Source organism: Harpia harpyja, chromosome 15 (genome assembly GCF_026419915.1).
Source record: "Harpia harpyja isolate bHarHar1 chromosome 15, bHarHar1 primary haplotype, whole genome shotgun sequence".
Taxonomy (NCBI): domain Eukaryota; kingdom Metazoa; phylum Chordata; class Aves; order Accipitriformes; family Accipitridae; genus Harpia; species Harpia harpyja.
In genome coordinates this window covers 20,850,180-20,874,752 of record NC_068954.1, presented here as the reverse complement: position 1 = coordinate 20,874,752, position 24,573 = coordinate 20,850,180, and the positions used below count along the sequence as shown (strand labels likewise).

At 41.2% G+C, this 24,573-nt stretch overlaps 1 protein-coding gene across 2 annotated transcripts in view; it reads right to left on the bottom strand.

Moving 5' to 3' along the window:
- PXDN (peroxidasin) overlaps window positions 1-10,752 on the bottom strand; it is an 89,432-nt gene extending 78,680 nt beyond the window's left edge. For both annotated transcript variants that reach the window (XM_052809753.1, XM_052809754.1), the window contains exon 1: window positions 10,433-10,752. In XM_052809753.1, the coding sequence (XP_052665713.1) occupies window positions 10,433-10,653 (221 nt within the window). In that variant the 5' untranslated portion in view covers window positions 10,654-10,752. The remainder of the gene's footprint in view (window positions 1-10,432) is intronic.
- Window positions 10,753-24,573: the final 13,821 nt, after the last annotated feature.

Here is a 24,573-nt window from a genome sequence, read left to right as displayed (position 1 = left end):
ATATTTTTTTAATTTATTTTGAGTTTTGAATGGCTCACTAGAGCTATTTGTGCACCAGACCACACACTGCCCCACATATTTTCCAAAATATTTTTGAAAAATTGAAAAAAAAAAGTTGCCTCATCCACCATTATAAGACTTTGATTCAGACACACTTTAAAGATTTGAATACTGATGACAGATTTAATCTGATTCTCATGAAATTTATCTGATTGTCATGATAATCAGTCATTAAATAGAAGCCACCATGAGATATCAGAGTGCGATTTTATATCAATGTAGCCGATCAAAGCTATGTAAAACCAAAATATTTACCTTCTGTAGAGCATGGTGGTTGTTGGACAGAGGTCTGAATAAGCCTCTGAATTCAACTCAATTTTGAGAATTCTGCACTGAATTTCATGCTGCCCCAGCTATGCCTCACACTGCCTGGAGATAAATCAAAGCAAGCATGGACTCACTTATTCTATATTTTTTCTCGTACAAAGGAAACCGGCAGCCATATGGCTAATAAAAGGCTATTAAATTCATTAATCTGGCTAACACAACGCAAATAACTTGACACTTAGCAGTCATCATCCTGCTTACCAAAAACAGTCATTAGTTAAGGTAATGCTGTGTACTAAGTAATATTCTTTTCCTTTTTTAGACCAGCCAGGCAATGAGCAGACTGTTGTAATAAGTGATTTAAGGGGAAAGAATGCTGAAAGAAAATGTTTCTGAAAGATCCGGGGAGTGGCAATTGGAAAGAGAATAAAAGATCTGAAAGTCTGGATAACAACACCACAGCACAACAGAAAAGGGAGCAATGTCACAGCCACTAAAACTAATTTTGGAGTTAAATACAAATGCTCATCGTTTTGCTTAGTAAAACATAGAAAAAACTCAGGAAAAAAACCAAGAGAGAACACTACATCATACCAAACTTCACAGTTTTGATTCTGCAAACTTTCACAAGGTTCAAGAAACGATGCCAGGCACTGCACAAACTCTTCAATGTCCTAATCTTTTTTAATCTGTGTAAATACAGATTAAACAAAAAGACATGAAACTGAGAACCCACACCAGTCTCTCCCTCATGTGTCTTTCTCAAGAAGTTTGAGAATCTTTGTTATTTGCAATAAATCAAACACTCATTCAATTTTCTTTTTAAAAGAATCTCTTGACTCTTAGCAACAGTAATAATTCCATACCAACAAGAAATCAAATTTGGCAGCCTGATAAGCAAAGGAAGGAAAAGGAAATATTTGAGTCACTCCGTTCCAGCTCAGCCAGCTCTCATTGCACCATCTCTTTGGATTGTCTTGAAACTGTGCCCGTGTTTGCAATAATAAAGCCTGTAAAGCTATTTTTGTTTTGGTTTTGTTTTTTTTCATCAAATCCAAATGGAACAAATGACAAAGACAATTTGGCCTAGTTGTTTCCATTTTACTGTATATATGTCTATATACACACACACACACACTATGTATAGCGTGTGTGTGTATGTATATATAAACACAGATATACACACAAGTATTTAAAATATTAACTTATTTTTATACATAAATTTCTCCAGAAAGACAAGCAACTATAAATATTTAGCTTGTGTGATAATAGATTTTAAATGTCACCTTTATAAATGGACCTTTTCTGTAAGTGAAGTCTTAGCTTATAAGGCTGTAAACACTTTGGCTTGGTGGAAAAAGACTCAGCAAATATCCAAGCCCAGAAGAATCAGAAGCCGGGGGATTACTCATGTGTACAAAGCTAAGCATAAGTTCACATTTGCGAGATGAGATCTAGAGTGTACAAAATATTCAATCACAGAATAATATATGAAGTGGGGAAAAATACTGTAAACAAACTACAGTAAGCTTTGAAAGTCTCAGAAATATGAATCCAAAAAGAAATAATTGAAAAAATACCATTCGGAGAGATGAATCAAGATGGGTGAAAATTTAGTTTGGTTTTCAATTGTTCAAAATAGAATTGGGGCCTGAAAACATTAATCTAGCATTTTCATTTTACCCATTATACGCAGTAAAATATTCCTGTAAAAGGACATTTTGTAATTAAAAAAATAAAATATTATGCAATTTTACACATCATGCACTATTTCTCCTCCTCTTTTGTTATTTTCTGAATAGTTGTCTGCTATTTTTTCATGTCATAATAGCAATTTCTTCTATTATATTGTTTCCTTTCCACAGCGTCCTTCTATCTTTATCCCGAGCTCTGTTCTCTTCTTTACTGGCTATAGTTTCTATTTTTCTTTTCTGCTGGACTTTCAACCTTTTAATTTAAATTTAGTTTACTTACAAGCCAATCCATAAGCACACGTGGGCAGCCTAACATTTATTTAATATCTAAATCACCAAGTTTTCTGCTGGTTAGTGACATCCCCCTCTCATCTCTTAATGAACACTGACCTCACCTGGGAGAGAATTCAGTTAAGAGCTATTCAGAAAAATGGAGGTTGGAATATTTATTAGTCATATTTTTCTCTTAGGCATGTGTTTACCACAACATTAGACAAGACAGCCACCCCTCTCCTTGTGTCTCAGATCCAGAACCTCCTGATGATGCAAGGGATAGGCATCTCCCTCTTAGATTTTTCACCAGCCTTCTTTGGGAATTAGGAGAGAAAGAGTATATTTACTCATGTCCAAGCATCCATTTCTTACTCTTTCCAGTGAGTAATGCCATGTTTGTCTCTGCTACTCAAAAATTTCTTTTTCAGTGTCCCTCATGGCCCTAAATTCCCCAAAGTAATGATGAAAATTGATGTAACTCGTCACTTTTAATTTTGCTGTTGTTTGGGAAAACTGAGTAACAGCAGAGGCACTGAAGCTACCTTCTAGCAGAAGCTAGCAGAAAAATGTTTAAAACTGTGATTTTCAACTGGGGACCTCGACAACAATACCAAGCGAACCACTGATTTATATAATCTTCATGGCTTTCTAAAATGTTTCAGTACAACAAATGAAAAAAATCTTGTGCTGACCACAGTCCAAATTCCCAAAGCTTTGGGAATTAGGAGACAATCTTTTGAAACAAACAGCTAGAAAGCAAATAACCTACACAGTCCAGATGAGCATATAAAGAGATGTTTGTAGTAAATGGCAAACTGTCATAGTGGGGAACGATACCAGTGGAGTTTCACAGAGAGCTGTGATGGGTTCTGCGTTGCTCAATTTATTCATAAGTGGAAGAGGGATGAACAACAGAGAGAACAAAGTTTTGCTTATGATATTTATCTATTTTATCAAAGTCTGAATAGGAAGAACAGTGGAAGGACCTGTCAAAAGTCCATGAACGGCTTTTAAAATGCAGACCTAATGCAAAAGCGATGATTCTTCCCCTCTACTCCGCTCTCATGAGACCCCACCTGGAGTACTGCGTTCAGCTCTGGGGCCCCCAACATAAGAAGGACATGGACCTGTTGGAGCAAGTCCAGAGGAGGGCCATGAAGATGATCAGGGGGCTGGAGCACCTCTCCTATGAAGACAGGCTGAGAGAGTTGGGGTTGTTCAGCCTGGAGAAGAGAAGGCTCCGGGGAGACCTTATAGCAGCCTTCCAGAACCTAAAGGGAGCTTATAAGAAAGATGGGAACAGACTTTTTAATAGGGCCTGTAGTGAAAGGACAAGGGGTAATGGCTTTAAACTGAAAGAGGGCGGGTTTAGATTAGATTTAAGGCAGAAGTTCTTCCCTGTGAGGGTGGTGAGGCACTGGAACAGGTTGCCCAGAGAGGTTGTGGCTGCCCCATCCCTGGCAGTGTTCAAGGCACTGGTCTAGTGGAAGGTGTCCCTGCCCATGGCAGGGGGGTTGGAACTAGATGATCTTTCAGGCCCCTTCCAACCCAAACCATTCTATGATTCTATGATATTAATATAAAGTAATGTATATGGAGAAAACCAAACTTTACAAATAAAATGGTGGGCCTGGAACTGATCATTACTATTTATGGACAAGATCTTAAGCTACCCTTGATAATTCCATAAAAACAACAGTTCAAGAGAAGGAAATATGTTGTTGGGAATTTTTAGGAAAGGAACAGAAAATGAAAACAGAGATGATCCTAGTGCTGGTGTATAAATCCCCAGTTAGCCCACATACCAGATCTGTCCATGTAAATACTGGGAAAGTTATAATTCCCTCAACTCAAAACACAGCAGAGCAGGGAAGGAGCAATTCAGATGATGAGAAGTTAAGAACATTGACCTTTCAGTGAAAAGACTCCTCAACTTTAAAAAGAAATGAATGGAAAAGCTTAGCATCAAAGGTCATAAAATCATGGCTGGCATTGAGATGATAGAGAGGGATCGAGTATTCACTGTCTCTTCCAACAGAAGAAATGGGGGACACCAACTTGAAGACTTCAAATAAAAGAGAGCAATTTACACCACATAGTTTGTGTAGTACTCCTCACCAAAAGTTATCAGTGTAAGTAACAGCTAAATTAGTTGAAAAGAAGAGGTTAAACAATTTGTGGAGGAGAAATTCATCAAGATTTACATATAATATGGAAATAACCTTTAGCTCAGAAAATCCCTAAACTGCAAATTATTATAAGGATGAACCACTATATGCTGCTCTATGCTGTCTACTTGTTTATAAGCTGCCCTTTCAGTCATCCTCAAAGAACACATATTAGGTCAAATGGATCTTTGGTTCTACTCATTATGGAGATCTTTCTGTAAACAAAGACATATTTAGCATTTTAACACTCAAATGTTAAGTATTTACTGGTCAAAACCACATCTTAGTAAAAAAGAAGAAAACCAGAAATTATATTTATTAACTGTAACATGAGACAATGTATTCCTCTGATGACAGTGTGTTAAATATACAGTAAGATACTTGCAGGAAACAATGGGTATGATTTTGCTCCACACGTTTTCCTGTTCTTTAACAAAGAATTTGATGAGGGTTAACTTGAAGCTGAGATGACACAAATACTTTCCCACTAGTGGGTCTAGTGACTTGCAGATGTGTTCTTGAAACGAAGACTCATTTGCATCCCGCAGCAGCTTTGCCTAATGTCTCCCAGTAAATGCCAAACACTCTATCAATGTTGTGCCCTTGTGCCCCCTGCTAACAACCAAGCACATACTGCACGCTCTGCAAATGTGCCCTTCACACATTCATGCCTTGGCCCTAGCTCGTTCCATCCAGCAGTACAGACAGATTGCCTGGGAACGGCTTTGGCAGGGTTAACATCCTACACACACTCCAAAGCTGCTTTGCAGGGGAGGTTTGGTATCTTTTGCAGTATCCATTTGATTTGTTGGTACTCAGAGAATAGGGCTTACTGGAGGAGAAATACTCTCCTTTTAGCAACAACTAACATACTTTAAAGTAGGTTACTTTCTGTACTGTGTATGACCCCTTAGCCTGATTTTTGCAAGGAGTTTCTTTCTGTCAAAAATACTACGAAAACATTCTCTTCTGAAAAATATTTCAAGCTTCTGTTGAGGCAAAGAAATATCAACATCTACATACAGATGTTTAAACTCCTTTTATTGTCAACAGAAGACTAGTCAACACACTCATGCTAGAGAAGGCTGGAGAATGAATAAACTGCCCAAACAGTAGCAGCTTAATTCAGTTGTCCTAACAGTGGTGCCTGCTGTTACTTTAGAAGTCCTAGGCTATCTGAGACATCTGTTGGGAGCAAGCAGGTATGACACAGGCCCAATAGGAGACCTGTGTCCTTTTTGGAGAAGCAGCTGGAAGCCAGAAACTATTTTCTCAAGGGAATTCAAATAATATAGTTAGCAAATTAATCAAGTCCTAGGTGTCCCCCTTCCTTTGAGCCGAGTCCTGCTCCAGGCACTATGGACTGTTGGCTAAGTTGCTACTCGCTAGAAGGGAAGCTCAGACACCAAACATGGCTGTAGGCTCCTGTGTATAGAGACCTAAATGTAGGTGTTTTAATCTCAAATTTAATCCTGCATGTGGTCTTAAAATCTCCATGAAGGAAGACCTAAGATAATTTTTATTGAAATAATCTTATGCTTTCCCCCTGCTTCGTGCAATTCAAGCAAATCATCATTGGCATCTAATGCAGTTTGCTGCGCAGCCACGAGTCTGTCCGTATTCAGTCATTCTCAAACACTTCAAGTAAACCTTTAGTATTTGTCCTTTTTTGAACACTACATATATACAAATCTCTGCGTCTTAACTAAAATCTTATACCAGTGTCATATCTCTCACTACCTCCCATACATAAATTGATGCTCAGCAGTGAAGTTATCGAGCTTACTCACAGTCCAGATTTGAGACTACATACAATCCTTTGTCCTTCACAGTGCTGAGGTGCATTTATTTGTTGTCTTAATTGCTCAATCTACTGGAAGTTTTCTAAAAGGGTTTCAAAGATCTGATCGGAAGCAAGGATCCTGCATTTTTCAGATGAGAATGGGCTGGTGGTTTGCTGACTGATGATGCATCATTTGCAAAGAGCAGATCTGCAAATAGCATGCATCCTTCTGCTATGATAGCCCAGAGACTCACGCACTGACAGAATTCATACATACCCCCCATTTCTTTTCCCTAAATGCCTCTGTTAAGAGGCATAATGTTATCACAAATCAACACTGAAATGCAAAATGTCATTATGTTTCCATTATCTCTATCTCTTTGGTAATTCATGTACACTCCAAACAGATGTGTGATTTGTGTAATTCAGTTATTTTTTTTTAAATTGTATTAAGATAGATGCGCTTGAAAAGCAGCAGTAACGGTTTTCACGGGCATCGTGAGCGTACATCAGATTCCACAAAAATTCTCATGGAGCTATGAAAAAAATATAAGTACCTCTTACACAGCTGTCTAGAAAGTCACATAGAATTAAACAACTAACGCTTTCCCCTTTCCCTTTGGATGGATCCTTGACATTCACACTACAAACTAGAAATTAAAATAAATAAATAGGTATGCACTGTAACCTATCCAGTTTGTAGAATATGTTGGAATCACGTAAACAAAAGCAGTAACAAGCAACACTGAGATCGTTGCCTTCAATTTAGTTTCAGCTGCCAAGAAAAACTTTGAACAAATTTTAGTATTGGTCTGAGCATGTGTAACGAGTACTGTAGACAGGTTTGGATTTTGGTCCTGTTTAGGCAAGATACAAATAGTAACATACTGCATCGATACTCAAAGGACCCCTGTCAGAATTACAAACACCATGAACTAAAAATGGCTGTAAAACACAGAAATACCCTAAATAAATGCAAGATAGGATACAATTCAGGGAAGAGAGGACAGCAATAGTACTGTATCCAGAATTTTACATTCCTCAACCATTTAAATGGTCTAATATAAATATGTTTCAGCAATTTCCGTGAATACACAAGCGCTCTATATTTAATCGGAGATGAAAGGAAACTTCCAGGACCGTACTTAAGGCATGAAGTGGTTTTGCAAACCGCTTTGAAGGTGGGTCTCCATTCTTAAGGGAAGTCAGCACAGGACCTGCTGACTGGGATGCCGGCCCTAGTCCTCCAAAGAGCCTGGGCAGTAATCTCATCCTGGGTGAAACCATGTACTCACACAAGGCTCCACGAGCACTTTCAAAGCTGGCAGAATCCACTCAGCAGAAGAAATCGAAGCCACGGATCCTAGCCTGCAGCAGGGAAGGGGGAAGTGCCAGAAAGTGGGGGAAGCAGGAGGGAGTGAGAAAATGTACAGCCAGAAGTAGCACTGGCAAGGTCAGCAACTAGTAATGTTATGAACAGTTTTCAAAAGAGAGCCTGAGATTAGGAGTAGACATTTTTGATATGTGGGGAAAAACATTTGGCTGCACTGTTGGTCTGGGCCCCATGCTGTTTTAATCCATATAACAAATTATATGTGAAGTAGAGCAAAGTCAACTCAGCTTCCAAAATGGGACAGTTTTCAGAACCAGTGCTCAGCAAAAACCAAAATAACTATATACTTATAAACAAGGAAAAACTTATGGTGAAGTTTTTTTACAAAATTACTTTGCACAATGAATCTGTGTCCTAAGGAAGAAAGAAAACAGACAAGAATGTGGAATTTACCAATGCCAATAAAAATGGGCTTAACCCATCAGCAACACACTTTGCAGGATTTTCTTAAAGGGGAAGGCGTTCAATTGAAATTAATATATAGGCTCCACATGAAAGATGAACTGTGGAAGTGAAACCAGAGATGAAATACCTGCTTCTTATTTTCATGCTTAAAAAAGAAACTATTCTTGAGTATAGAAAGCCTTCTGTGGGTGATGGGCTACCTCTATGAAGTATAACACTGCTGCGTAGAACTGAAGTTCTACGTAGCAGTAGGGTAAAAATTAGTAGTAAACCACCTGGTAATTCAGGGAGTACCTCGGAAATGTAATAATTAATCTGAAAGTACATCCTACAGCCAAAGGTAGGAAATTCGTACACAGTAGGTAAGCTATTTATGTATAATTGGTATCTTCAAACTACTGATTACTGAATAAATTGTACCATTGTTCTTTGTCCCAGAGATTCATATTGCCTGACTATCTCCTGGCCCATCTCCTCCCCATTCACAGCCATTCAGCAGAACTGTAGCAGGAGTAATTGTGTATTTACAGATGTAGTATTACTTATGTTATTTATAACAGTCCCCTAGTCGGTTGGTGAAAAAGGAGAATACCCATTACCAGATGACAAGTAAGGGCCACCATTATGTTTTGAAGAATGCTGGTCATCCGCAGGTGTATTTTGATAATTACTGTTCTTTGTCAAGCTGAAAAAATGTTTTTAACTTCTTTTTCATTACTTCTGCTGCATTATAGTTTGCATTATACCAGAATGATAATTCAGATTTGGGATACTAGACAATTTGATATATTAGTGGGGTTAGACGGGTATAATGCTTGCATTGTTCACACATTCTCCTCTGACTCACTGCAAGATTATAAATACCCACCGTAAGGGGAGCTCCACCCTGGCTAGGTTTAATCTAATACTTTCTGCTGTTGCAGGCCCTTCTACCTTTAACGTGAAACTAAGCCATTGAGACTTGACTCCATACTCTAAGGACTTTTTTTTTTTTTTTTTTTCACATTTCAGATGATTCACAAAACTAGCTTTACACAGTTTCCTGTAATCTCAAAGCAAAAGGTGTTCTGTAAATGTACTTTGTTTCAAATGTAAGAAACATTAACCACCCACTTCCTGTATTGTTCCCTAAAAGGTTTACAAGTACTGCAGGACTAATCCCATTCTGCCAAAAGGCTGCGCTTCTTGCCAAAGAGGGACTCAGTTAATGTTAAATGACTGTACTCTTCACCTTAAATAATACTTGGAAGCTGAAACACACCAAGGCTTTATAGATCCCTTTTGAAAATATCTGACAAAGTCACAAGTCAATTTATTACAGGAGGCCCTGCAGAAAATTCCCAGGGCCAAGCTCTGCTCAGCCTCCACGGCTGCGTGTGTGTAAGGGAAGGACGGGGCTGGCGCCAAGAGCTTTCTGAGCCCAAGTAACGCAGAAGCGGGTCAGTGGAAGAAATCCGTCCCTCACAGTAAGCCTCGAAACAAAATAGCCTGCGTTTAGATCTTTGCATTTATGACAGGCAAATATGCTTGGAAAGGACAGGGTTGCAGTAAAATCGACGTGAACGAAATAAATTTTAATCCTTGCCAATACCGAATTTCATTACCAACACAATCCTACTCAAAACAGTGGCTGGACCCTAGAGAAGAACGGCCGGGCGCTTCAACTGACGCATTAGTGCCTGAATTAAAAAATCGGACAGAGAACTGTGAGTTCGCATGTCCTCAGTCCTTCGCAGGGACTTGAACCGGGTTAGTCTTCGGGTAAGCCCAGGCTTTGGGTCCCGCTTTGCTCACACATCCCCACCGCGTCTCGGAACGGAACGGAAAGGAAAGCGCTACATCTACCGCTGCCGATCCTCCTGCCAACTCAGTGGGCTTTTTAAGCAGGATACGAAGGAAGCAGCCAAATCCTTCTAGGGACGATGAAGCTGGAGACACACTGCCCGCAGGTTAACCAGAATCTCCACCTCTGACCGCCCCCGCAGAAGCAGGGGCACCCCCACCCAAAGCCGGGCAGGAGCGCGCCGGGGCACCGCCACCCCCCGGCACCGGCCGCGGGGCCCAGCGGGCAGCGGGGCCGGGGGGCGCCGAGCCCAGCCCCGCCGAGCCCAGCCGAGCCGAGGGCAGCCCCGGGCCGCCCCTCGCCGAGGAGCCCCGCCAGCAGCGGCGAGGGGGGTCGGGGGGGGCGCCCGGGCAGAGCCACCGCCGCCGGTCCAGCCCCCCTCCCCCGACCGCAGACAAAGGGCTGAGGCTCCACCGCCACCCAAAGTGCCTCCCACCCCAGGTATCCCCTCCTCCTCCTCCTCCTCCTCTGCCCTCCCTCCGCCTCTCTCCCTGCCCGCCGGGCCGCCGCTCGCCCCGCCGCGCCAGCCCCCGCCCGGCTACTCACAGGATGGTGGTCTGGGGGGACACGGCGGGGACGCTCTCCAGCATCAGATGCATGCAGCGCACCGTGGTGCGGAAGCAGAGGCAGCGGCTGGGGCACCACACGCTCCCGCGCTGCGGCGGCGGGGGCTGCGCGGCGGCGGGGGGGGCGAGCCCCCCGCTGCGGAGCAGCAGCAGGAGCAGGAGGCAGAGGCCGGGGGCGGCCGCCGCTCCGCGCCGGGCCATGCTGCAGGGCGCGGGGCAGGAGGAGGAGGAGGAGGAGGAGGAGGAGGAGGAGGAGGAGAGGGGCTCCGGCAGCTCCGCGTCGCGCCCGCTCCGCTCCCCGGCCGCGGCTGCCGCTCTGGTCGGCGGCGGGGCGATCCCGTCCCCCCGCGCAGGCTGGAGGAGGGGACGGCGGTGGGCCCGCCCCGGCCGGCGGCGGGCTGGGCGGCCGCCCCGCCGCGGGGGCTCCGCGCCGCCCTGCGCACGCACCGCGCCCCGGGCGGAGGGACCCGGCCGCCGGGACCCGGCCCGCTGCTCCGCGGCCCGCTGCTCCCCGGCCCTCGCCTCCATCCCCGGGGAGGGAGGGGGCGAAGGTAGCCCCCCGAGGTGGGCGACGGCGTGCACCTCGGCAGAGGAGGGAAGGAAGGGGAAAGGAAAGGGAAGCCAGGAGAGGAGTGGGGAAGAAGGGAAAGAAAAAGGAAGGGAAAGGAGAGCAGAAAGCAAAGAGAAGAGGCGAGGAAGAAAAAGAGACGGGGAAAAGAAACCCTTGTGGGAAGAGGCAGGTTCAACCCTAAGTTTTTAAGTCCCGTTTCTGCCCTGCTCTGAAAGACTGGCATGCACAGCCTTTGGACTACCCCCTCGTAGTGCTGCAACTTCTACTGCTGGGCCAGGAAAATCTGTCTGATTTGCCCTGAACTACATTCAGCTGATGGTTTTCGGTAGGTGTGTACACTGGCAAGAAGTTGTAAGAGGACCACCAGAATGTAACCGTGCTTACAAGAATAATGGTTGCGGCCTTAGCTCCCATGGTCTCAGCAGTTTCTCCGAACAAATCTTCTGTGAGAACACAAAACTGGATTACCTTTGAGATTTCTAACATTGCCCTAAATATGTTGTCATGTGATGTCAGGTCCAAAGTAGGTAGGTACCTTTTCTCCAGCTCTCTCCATGCTTTGACTATCCCAGGTGAAAACATCGGAATGTCATTTCTACGATGACAATAACAGTGATCACAACCAACCTATTAAGTGTAACAACAACATATTCTCTCACAAATTATGGGTGTCAGCACCTCCAGTTCCACCCCAGAAATCAGCCCTGGCACTTCTGCAGGGTTGCCTGCGTGCCTTTTTCTTCAAGGAGCAATGTAGAGGCCATTCTTGCCTAAAACTTAACTATGGTAATTTTTACTCTGAATCTTACTAGCACATGAGTCAGGGAATTACTTTTCTTTTTTTTAACATGAAGTCAAACACCTCAGAGCCTGGAAGTGTGCTACGATGAGTGCTGGATATCACTGATGGGCCCAGAATCAAAATATGCTGAGACGAGTCATTATCTGTAACTTACTTTCTGCAGAAGTACTATTTGACTATGTTTTTCTTGAGTCACTGTGTCTCTCTTCCCTAAAGCGAGACATGACTGCTTATATCTTAAAAAGGAGTTAGCTAATGGAAGCATAGAAGTGTTTTCCTTGTTCTAAGGAGTCCTGAATCCTTGAAAACATCCTTCAACCTCCCCGTGAGCTGGCGGCTGGCTAACTGGGAGCCTGTGGGCTCAATCTGTGTCTGGAGATAGGGGAGGCTTACCGACGTGCCATCAGCAGTGTAATTACTGAGTTTCTAGGGTAGTCAGAGACGCCTGTAAGACTCTTTCTTACCATTTAGATACACTTCTAAATTGGGTACATTTCTAAATACTGTTGCAGAGCTGGGCTTAGTCTGCTATTTCAACACACCAAGTGCTCAGAAACTCATATACATACATGTCAGCTGTTTCACAGTGGAGGATACCAGTCTGAAGTAGAAGAATGTTTACGGAAGAAGCAGGTTAAAATGTTCATCACCTCAATGTCAATTCAGCAAGCAGCTGCTATGTGTATCACCTCCTCCGCGTTTGCAATCAGTGTTGGGATATATGCATGCCTTAATCTGAAAATTAAATTTGTTTCCTGGTCCAGTAAAAGCTCAGGCACTTCTGACCTACAAAGTGCAAGTGTTGGCACAAGTAAGTTTTTGTCCCGGAAATGCCACTCACATTAGAGCATCTTGGCAGTTGTAAATCTGTCATCCCGCAGCGCCCATACTAAGAGCAGCAGAACATCTGAGGCTAGATAATTAAAACACAGTAATATAGAGATAACACTAAATTGGGATATTCGTAGCATTTAGGAAAATATGATGACAGTTTACTTTTTGGCATTTTGGTGCTTTATGATGATTCTTTTCAAAAATAAAGCACATAGTCAAAATTGATTATGTTTTCTATGGGGAATTAAAATTGTTCTGAAAAGTTTTTAGCACTTGGGGACTTGCTAGACTATTGTACTATGCATTAGAAGTAATTATGCTATACATATGTAATCCTGAGAGTGAGATTAAAATAGATATTTTCACTCTAATTAGGCAATTTAACCTTAACATGCTATATAGCTTTCTTGTCATTTACTTTAAGTTACATGTAACCTCCAGGCTCTTGGTTAATATATTATTAGTGCCTCATAAGTCATTTAAGTTAGACTTTTTTCATGCCCTGTGGAATCCGGTAGAGTATGAGGTGTTAGGTTTATGGTCGGACTCGATGATCTTAAAGGTCTTTTCCAACCTGAACGATTCTATGATTTTAATATTCATTGCATGCTATTCTAAATTGCTGGCAGGGAAGGTTTCTGATAAATAAGACCTCCAAATGGTTTTGATATATCTTTCTGTTCTTAGCCAGTTTTCATAGAATAATTTTTAGAAAATGTGTAGGGTCATTTTTATTGACCCTGCCTATAAATATCCATGGGAAATTTGTCTTCTGTTTCCAATTTCTCTAGTTGAGGAATTGACCTAACAAAAAAATAAGATATTTATGCTGGAAAGGAGATACTTTTCTTTCTGAATGCTAGAAGTCCTTACCTTATAGTTAGATATAATGTAAATCTCCATTTGCTTTTAAAAGTTTCCTACTTACCTCTCAGATTTTTGTCAAATACTGCCACTTGCTGGTTTTATTCCATACCAGTAATTTAATTTTATAGCTTTTGCTTTGCTGAAGTACTAAAAAAAACTTTCTAAAAGATCAAATAGTTAATACTTTTATCTTTTGTTTTGCTAAAAATTCAGATATAAGAAATATAAGCTCAAATCCTCTTCAGTTTAGTTCTTATCTCCGTGTTAGCATTCTACCTCTGGATATAAAATGAGGCATTCAAGACATTTCAATATGTCTTCAGATACCTGACAATGGAAATGCTTTGCGTTGACTTTGGCAGACACAGAATCATGACCTAGTTTATTATTTAGGACCATTTTGGTCAACAATAACAGTAACAGTTAAGAGGAACAGATTGTCAAAATAACTGATGAAAAAGCACCATAGAAACTTATATTTAACGTGGTTTTATTATAATATAATAGCACAGGACTCTTAAGCTTAAACACCTCTGATCTTTAATTTTTTAAAGGCAGAAGCAAAACTCAGACTCATTTTGAAAGCATATAATCTTGCCTTTTATTTCTATTATACATGCAAAGTGAATGTCACGGGGTAGCTGGATGGCACATCAGCAAGTGTGCTAAGCTCAAAGTACCAGCTAAACAAATTATTTAAACTCATAAATGCTTGTTCATAAGCTTTTCTCAACTATGCAGGAAATCTTATGCTATACTCAGATACATACTTCTTGAAATACCTCATGCTTCTTCATAGTCAGATCAGTCGGAGGCAATGTAACTTTTCCTCTGACCATGGGCATTCAAGAGTTTATGATTTCTGCTAGCCCAGCAAAGAAGATTGAGGATGTTGTCTCCACAGAAGCCAGACTCACATATCCTTCTTCCTCTCAGTTGGGAAAGTGATGTTGCTGATACCTTTAAAAGCTGCCATTCTCCTTTCCTGAATGAATTTCTGAGGAAAATTACTCCTTCGCTGGTTACATTATGAAGATTCCTTCCAAGTTCAAACAAGAGTGTGCCTAGCACTGGAATGTACTAGGGTATCTTTATTTGCCTCGTGTCTTGCAGATCACCTGAACATGCAGTGTTAGCTTCTTTATAATAAGAAATTCCTGGGACAGGTTCTGTATAAACTGACAAAAAAAGAAAAGGTTGTCTTCCAAATTATCTTTGAATCTTCACTTCAACCAGGCTACCTGGTGCTAGTGTATGTGTCCAAGGAAAGATGCTTACCATATCTGAAATCAACCAGTATAACTTAGATTTGCCAGATATTTCTGTTCTTTCACACAATGTGTTTTAATGTGTCCTCCCTTTCAAAGAGAGAGTTTGTTAGGTGTAGCTATAGAAAATGGACCTTGCTAACCCATTATCTGATGTTTAGGAAAATGCCCATAAGCTTTGTTATTTTTACTAACTGTGCAGTATGGATCTCTTAGATCTAATTCCTTTTTTTTGTTTTGATCCCACACACAACTATCACAGGTAACACAGTGGAGGTAAAACACTTATCAACCTGCATTGTCTAGTGAAGTCAGGCTTGAAAAGTAGATAGCGCAATAGGATAACCTGCTTTTTATCCTTCTGGGTTTTTAAATTATATGCTAAGAAAAAATATTAAATAAAGATGAAAGATAATATTAAGGCCCACTTTGACAAGCTGCTTAAAATGTAGGAAAACATAGGCCCTGACTCAATAGCCAGCTGATGTACCTAGCGGAAGAGTTGGCCTGTAATGATAAAGGAAAACAGTCTCTGAAGAGACTTTCCCAAAGGAAAATGTACTCGAACCAATGAGCTCCTGCTTTCCCACAGAGTAATTTTCCTTAATATCAGCATAACGGGAAATTGGGTGTTATTAGTTTAATCTCTTGCCTACACTGAGGAAATACCTCACCCAGAAGAGATTCCAGGCTATTATTTGTACTACAGCTGTGCCTGGAGGCCTCAGCCAGTATCAGAGCCGTGCAGCCACATGTTTTACAGACATAAATAAAAACCAGTGCCTTCTCTGAAGACAGACAAATGCAGTAGGACTGTGCCCATTTCCCGGACGGGTACTGACGGGATCCTGGGCACCTTGAGCCCTGGGGCCTGGCCGCTGGGGTGCAGGGCCAGGCTGGGAAGAGCAGAGCTGGTCCCTGAGGAGAGGGAGCTGCTGTGGGGAAAGCTAGCCCCCCCCCGCGAGGGCAAGCAGCCCTACCTTTAAGCTAACTGCCATGCCCAGCCTGGCCTCAGCTCAGGCCCATCCCCACGGCCCTGCCCAGCCATCCCACGGCTGTGTCTGACCCCTGTTCCCCCAGTGGGCCTGATCCCAACCCCAACCCACGGGTCAAAATCCTGGCCCAGCCTTGGCTCATCCCAGTCTAACGCCGGGGGCTGGGGCAGCCCCGGTGCCCCCCCGGCTGTCCTGCTCCTGGCTGGGGGGTGGGACAGGCCCTGGTGCCCTGGGGAGCCCCTGCCGCTCCTGACCATGGGGATATCAAGCCCTGGGAAGGGTCCTAGAGGCAGCGTTGAACAAACCCTGTTGAACTCTCCAGAGCAGTGTAAATGCTTTCTGTTCTTAATTTTAAAAGAACGAGCATCATCGGGAGAAACATAGTCAGCGGATCAAAGGAAGCTGCTTCCCTCCTCAGCTGGTGCATGTGAGGTCCTGCCTGGAAGGACACATCCCACTCTGGGCTCTCCAGGTCAAAGAGGATGATGAGAAACTGGAAGGAGGATGACCAAGATGCCCAAGTGCCTTAAGTACATGAGCTATGAGCGTGGGCTGAGGGATCTGGGCTTGTTTCACCTGGTGAAGTGGGAGCAAGCTTGTGATCCAACAGCAACCTACAACACCTGGAAGAGAAACTGCAAAAATTGATAAAGTGAAACAATTCTTTGCAGTGGCAGAGGATATATATAACAAGGTGCAATGGTTGTAGATTGTGACTTGAAAAGTTTAGGTTGGATATTGCTTAAAAATATTTTTTACCAGGATGGTAGTGTGGCACTAGCACGGGCTACACAGAAATGCTGGAAATCCTCTTTCCAAGAGATTCTCAAAATTTGATAAGACAAAGCCTTGGCTGATACGGGATAGTGCTGGCAATAGTCCTTGTCTGAGCAAGAGGCTGGCCAAGAAGCCTTCAGACGTCCCCTCCAGTGAACACCTCTGTGGCTTTGTTATCAGCTGACTTGCCCTTTGGAAATGCCCATCTCGCTGTTAACAGCAGCGTGAGCCTAGGTGACCAGTTTGGGCAAGATGCCCCACAAGCCGAAAAGGTGAGTCATTAGCAACTTTACCAGTATGACACAATCTGGGAGTCATTGTGGCCTTAGCCTCCAGTGAAATGCAACAGTTCTTCTGGAGCAAAATCAACTTACCATAGTTTGATTAGCATAATAGTTAAACAAAGGTCTTTGAAAAACCAGAAGTAATGTGATACTTTAACAGGACATTCAGAAGAAAAATTATTTTTTTCTCCACATAGATTTTCCTTTTTTAAAAATAATGAACCAGAAAGATACAGTTCCTCAAACTTTCAGGTCAAATACCAAAGTACACTAAGAGGCAGGAGGGTGTGTTCAGCAAGGTTGTCTGGGATTTGGGCTATCAACAGACTTCCCTCAACTCATCCATGTTTTCCTGGCTGATCAAAGTCAATAGGACTGTTCAACTAGGGTGGGCTAGCTCAGTCCTGTTCTTTCCCTCAGGGTAGTTTTGATGTCCTCTAATTGCTCCCTGGATTGCCTAATTCCTGTTTGATCTTCCTTATTTAGTCACCTTTGATGTTCTGTTGTTGTTTGTTACAGGATCTCTGGTTAGGATTAAGTCATTTTAGACAGTAAGACATTCCTGTGAAGGGGAACACAGACAAGTAAGTACTAAAAAGAGAACAAACCAAAAATGTGTTCTTTGCTCCAGGTGGCCAACCCCGAGTTACAGTAGTAGTGAAATCAGGGGTCTTGATCTGTAACTCAGGTTATTGTATCATGACCAAAATTTCATGTCCGCCATCTATGCTCTCTTCCTGTTGGCCCTTGAATTTTCGAATGACCTGTCAGAGAGCAAAACAGCCTTTCCAGATGCAAGGCTTAGATAAGAGTAAGCAAAACAGAGCCTGCTTAAGAAACAAATGGATTAAAAAAACCCACTACTAAAACCTGTAGCAATACCCGTACCTTTTGCATGCAAATCAATGTAATGTACAATTCTCTTCAGTTGCACAGACAGTAATTATATTCTCAATGATCCTTGCTGTACATCCTCCACTAATCATTCTGTCCTACACTCATCCACAAAATGGACATTTGGCTGGGTTGGTCGTCTTTGTTTCTTTTTGCATAACCTGTGGAAAGCAAAATGATTCCCATCCTCTTCTGACTATCTTTAAAATACAGCTGGGTTACATGAGTTAAGGTTCTATTATTTATCCTTATCATATCATTTGAAACTTTAGTTAGTTGGAAGAATTTTGGCAAATTAGCAAATTTTAGATTTTTTTCTGTTGATTTTTCTGGTTTTCTTTGTTTTTCTTTCATTGTCAGTTCTCATTCTATTCTCCTCACTGTCTCTTTTTTCTAGCAGAACAGCAGCTAAAAAAAGCTGTCAGGAAGTAATGAGGGTGAGGGGGGAAGGTCTTTTTTTTTAAACTTACTTTTTTGTTTTATCAAAAAAGCAAATATTTTAAAAAATCCAGTGCAATTAAAATGTTCCATTCATTTGAAATGTTTTATAGTAAAGATATATCATATTTCAATCTGAAACTTTAACTCATGTCTTCCCTCCCCACTGAAAAAACTAAAGTATTTTTATTGTAAATATGCACCAAATGTCTGTTACCTGACAAATATATATTGAACCTGTAGCAAAATGGCATATTATGAGGTTGCACAGTATTTTTTCAATTATGTTGAAATATAATTGCATTGAAATTCAATTAGCTAAAGTCTAATCCAGAATTTTGTGGAGAAACAGACAAGAAAAGACCTTGCCCTCTTTAACAGGAATCTGTTAGCAAACCGACAGTTGACTGGCATTTTAGTACAAAATACTAGCCCTTAAAATTAAACAAATAAGTCTCAGTATCATTTGTAAGATCATCATGAACAACATACTTTTAGTATTTTAGTTTGTAACTTTTGCAGAGGCACCAGAATTAAAAGGACACAGTCATTAATTCTTCATTTCAGACTTTCTTTTTCATCCTTCTCCTTAATGTTTTCCTTGCCCTTTCTCTCTAAAGGCACAAAGTTTTTTGGTCTTAGATTTAAAAACCAGAACATTAGAAGGTGCTTGAGTGATTCCTAATTCCATTTTCTGTTTTTGAGTCACGGTGTTCATTTTATTGGATTGTTATAAATTTGTGCTATTAAAAAATTACTGAGGAAGGTGAAACCCAGTGGCAGAGAAGCAGAAGGGTTGCTCCTTCATGTGAACACTGGGGCCTGGAGCAGTTAGTGGTTAAGAGAGTCGTAGCAGAGAACTGGGAGTCACAGCTCCGAGAGGGTTCAACGAGCCTCCTGGGATCAAGGGGCTGAGTCAGTGATGCAGAAAGTCATTGCTTAGTTTGGAAGTAAGGACCTGCTTGCAAGGAGCACATGGGCACATCTGTACAATCTGTTTTATTTCTCTTCTAGCTGCTCTGAGCCTTCCCTGTTTAAAAAAGAAACCTGCTACTTTTGTTCAAAACCTGTCTTTTTGTGGGTTTAAAATCTTTTTGGTCTTATCTGGGGAGCTTACTGTGAGGAGAATGCCTCAGTAGATCCTCTTCAAAGCCAGCTCCGGACCTTGTCACAGTCACATTTTTGAAGTCCTGCTCATTAAAGTCATAGTGTCTCTTGAATTCAGTGAGATTTTCAGGGAGTGCACTTGGAACGTTTAAAACAGATCATTTAATAGATGAGTATTAATAATAACAGGTAGCATATATATTTTATCTTTTATCTATGGATATGTTTGTAATCAGCATTTAACTATGCATATCAGATTCCTTAGGAAATAGTGGGTGAATTCAAACTGCTGTTTAAAAAATCAAAGTTTCACCAGGATTTTCAAACTGAAGCATGTAAGAACAATAATTTTCCAGGGTGCTGAGCACCTCTGTTCAGACAGCTTCTGATCATGTGTAGACAAAGATGCACCATGATGCATGATCCATACCTATAGATAAGATCACATCACATGCAATGCTAGCAGCCTCACCTGAATTAGCATGTCCGATTAGAGGTGCAACCTTTGCCATGAATATTTCTATCACTTCTTGCTTATTTACCCACCTACCCTGAAAAAGATTCTCTTTTTATCCACAGTCACTTCAATATGGCTTATAATCATACAGAGTCATATAAGTTATGACTACAAAAACTTAGCTGTTTAGCTGATCCTGCAATATCTGTTTTTAGACATACCACAATTTTGCTCTTGATTTTAAATATTTTGCATCAGCTGTCCTACAGTAAATGCAATTGCTTAAAAAGATCACTCCTTTCTTTCTCCTGGAATGAATTATTTTTCCAGACAGTGTATTCCAGACCTGCCTGCTGGGTTGGAAATTCAGCTTAAGTTATTTTCAGAAATTGTCCTTATGTATTCTGATAACCATAGATGGTGCAAAAGAGAAAGAGTGGAATAACTGGAAGCAAACTTCAAAAAATTCAAAACTACTTTTTTTTTTTTTTGGTAAGAAAGTAGCATATAACTAAAGAGGTGAGAATAAAAATTGACATCTGACAGAAATAAGTTTTCCTGAACAGGCTTTCAGTTAGTTAAATTTGCTGCTATTACTGTTGACATGCTAGTTTCTTGGGTGGAGCAGCAAAACTAGATTTTACTGTGAACTTTTCTTTTTGCAGTTTACTGAAAGTGTAAGTGAAATGTGAGCTAAAAGATGAAGTTCTTTCTTGGTCCAAGGGGCATACCACAGAAAGGCTCTCCTGATCCATCTTTTCTTAAGAAACATGGGGTTTTGGGGTATCAGCATTTTTAATCAGAGGAGATTAACTCTAAAAATGTGTCTGGGTACATAGAGGTGAATAGATATCGTGTCATGTGTAGTCAGAAGTGCTGAAATGTCTATTATAGCAATAAGGGTTAGATATGACTCATATCAGAGTGGAGACCTTACTTCTACCTAGGCTTAAACATGTCTGTTTAAGGTGGAGGTGTTAACATTGACCTGATTAAATATGAATGTGGCTCACACATCTCGGGCATCCATCTAGGCAGAGCCTGAGGGCTCTCGGGCATGGCCAGGGATTTTGTGAGGCAGCACACTTCACAGTTTAAGATTATGTGCACATATGCACATGCTGGTGTTTTCTGTTAATATTACAAGAAAAAATAAAATCTACAGTTTCATGCATGCAGAGAGTAAATCTCTTTACGAATGATGGCTCAGGCAAGGACAACATAGTCCATACAGAGAAAGATTTAAATGTGTAAAAAAATCTCAAAACCTGTTTTCATTTTGTTACATCTCCTTAATGTGTAAATCCAGTAATGACTTGCGCACTTCTGTTCTCTCTTTATAAAAGCCGTGGTCAGTGAAGAATGGAGTAGAAGCAATTCCATATGTTAGGAGGGTCACTGAATAGCTCCTTCTTTATAAACCATATTATTTACTAACAGCACACTGCACAGATCCTCTTGAATATAACAACACATTTACTTGTATTAATTCAAGTAACAAGACCATTTAAAAACAACCATGGCCAGCTCACAAGCACCACAAAAATGGAGAAAACATGCAGCTACTTGTACTGTTCCCGTCATAAGTAATCACTGCGCATAAATTGCTGCCACATTTTCATGACAAATAGCCACAGAAAGGACCTAAACTAAGAGTGTTCTCTAACGCGTAATTTGAAGCGGTTAGTGCTGCGGTCACCCCAGTGACCTCTCTGCTGCAGCTGCCGGTGTCCCTGAAGCTGCTGCAGGCCCCTGGGACCCCTCAGTGCCTACAGCCCCAGAGCTCCTGGTGAGGCCCAGCAGGACAAGCATCACCAGAGGAGTCAGAAGCAAGGGACATCCTCACGTGAGACTACAAGATCTGACAAAGAAGATATAACCTGGCCCGAGGCTCTGTTCTTCAGGGGGGATACTCACTCCTTCTTTAAGTGTCAAATGAAAATTGGGGGCTTGAGCAAAATTACGGGTGCCCATAAATACAGGTCATGCAATACACACAGTGTTTCAGGGCTGCAGAAAGAAACTTGATCAGTAATCCCAACAGTACCGTTGGTTGCCCCTCAGACATGTGCTCAATGGAAGCGTGTGCGGCCCTAATGTTTGGTGTGCAGTAGGAGACAGAATTTTGTTTTTTTCAGTGAAGCATTGCTTGACTTTTCAGTGTGAAGAATTTCTTATTTTCAGATCATAAAAGCAGGACACATCTGAAGCTAATTTAAGATTAAAGCTTCTCTCACTGACAGCCTAAAACATGTAGCAAAAGGAGCAAAACTGAATTTCAGACAGGGCAGAGCCCAGAGCATAATGCAAAAACAAGGAATAAGTGCAAGTGCTAATACGTGAATCTCAGAAAAACAAAATAGTTTCTGAGCAACTTCCACTGGGCGTGCCTGTATCCTCCAGCTCCACCCTATTGTGCATCCTTTTTCTTCTTGCAATAGTTGTGATATCACGGCACAAGTGTTCCTATCTTTTTTGTTACTTTCTCCATTTTATATGCCTGCATTTTTGATGGCCTGACTCTGTCCTGTTTCTTCTGCTTTTTACTGACCCTGTGTACTTGTTCTGCAGCTTTTTATTCTTCTGTTTTGATCCTTTCCACAGACAATTTGGCTGATTGTACTCTTTGGAAGCATTTGCGAGAAGAGTGATTTTCAATGTAGAGTCAGTGAACCCCAGAGAATCCACGAAGTATTCCTAACAGTCCATGAGAGATAGTTAAGAAAATCAAGTCTACTGTCAGCAAGGTTAAATGTTCTGCTTAGAGATCAATGCCTCCATTGAAAAAAGTGTCTGCAATGAAAACTCTTGCTCTAGACTTAGATCTGGTTTTCTCCACAAAAAGTGTTAAATGAAATTTCACATGCCCCATTCTACATCATTCCTCCCTTTACGATGGAAGTAAAACTTCTCTATATATAGCAGTGACAAGACAGAGCTCAAAGTTATTTGTGAATACAGTTTCTGCCATCGTTTTTGTCTTTTTGGTACTACTGATTCAAATAATCCCATTACTGATCTTAAATAAAACCCCAGAAATTACCAAAGATGGGAAGACTGATCAGCACAGAACTGATATAGTGTACATAAAGAACTTGATGACATGATGGACTAAATAGAAAGGCAAGGTTGGAGATTAGAGATAATAGAAATTTTTTTTGCTATATTCCAAAACTTGATCAAAATGTAACAGTTGATCACAGATCTAAGAGCCATCAGGGAACTGGCAAGAAAAAGGAAAATGTAATATGAGGATGTTAACAACATGTGAAGTATTTCTGGGCAATAGCAACAGAGAGATCTAGTGTTATTTATGAAATCATTGCTTGGGATACTGGGCACAGTAGGCTCAAGAAGGATTAAGTCAAAGAAAATTCAAGAAGGATTAAGTCCACAGGCACAGAGAAATGCCTGTTGATCACAACGATGGAAAAATAGTCTTACGAGACCAGAGGAGTTGGCTCATATCCTTTGGCAAAAGGATTTCTCAGAAGAAATACTGATGTTGGCAGGAAACAGAAGCAGGGAGTGGGCATTAACTACTTCAGCTACCGCTGATCAGCTGCCTACTAACATAGACAACATGATGCTTTTCCACGATGCATCATACTGGCCCACTGGTGTATTGAATCCGGTCTAGTTGGATGTACCTGTTTTCTGGTCACAGCAATCCATTTTGCTGGAGATGAGGTGACAAAATTATAGGCTTATATTTACAGCTAAATATATTCTTTATATTTGATGTACAGTGATTTGCCTGCTTATCAGGATTGAACACTGCCATATTTAACCCTTTTGTCCTGTAGCTCTGGACTGCATATGAATATATTTTCATATTATAAGAACATTAAGACATGCATTAACAGTAAAAGTTCTGGTACTCGCAACTAATATCAGAAATAATTTTATCAATTATATATGTGTATGTGGTGCAAAAATGTATTGTTGACTTTCTCAGGAGAGCTACTACTAAAGGACACTATGAGTGAAAACATCTGGGCAAGAAAAATCCAGAATTTTACTAATAAATAGGTAAAATAAAATAAAAGCCCGGCTTAAGAAAAGATCTGTAGTATTTATGATTCCCAGCCAGCACTATCTATTGAGATTCAGAGGGAAACTTCTCTTTAGGAAGGTTATCTCTCAACTGCTTTGTAAGCAGTTCAGGGCTTTTTCTGCAAAGAGACTGATCCTGGCCATTGTCCCAGGCAGGTTACTGCACCATGGGGATCACCATCTTGATCCAGTACAGCAATTTCTAGTTAACAAGTGCTTTTTAGAGAGGGGGCAGGTGGGATGACAAATCAGACAAGCTGCCATGACTGAAAATCTCAAATTACTTTTCTGTTATCACTCTCCATTTGAGTAGGTTCTTCCTATTTATTGATTCCAAAAGGGAGGATGCAAACATATTTGACCTCTTGCCCATCTGTCACAAAAAGCTGAATTCTGACTATTCCAGATCTCAAAAAAAATTGAGAATTGTTTGCCAGTTCTCTTCCATATGATATTATTTCATTTGGTATTAATGTCACCAGACTGCTGTAGGTTCCTTCCTCTGGTGATAAGAAGTTTGCAATGTCTCTGAATGGTTGTAAAAGTTCTTTTGTGTGTCTGGAATTTCTTTCATCTTCTCTTCATATCATGGCCTTGAGATTCTCTTGTTCTCCTAATTTTCTTTAACGTAACTCTGATACCAATAAAATAACCCATGTTGTGGATACATGAAGCAGAACAGTCTCCTATATAGATGTTTAGGCCTCGATGTTTTGGATTACTGTTTGCTAGAGATTAGGAAAAAAATACAGCTATCCTCCAAAATATGTC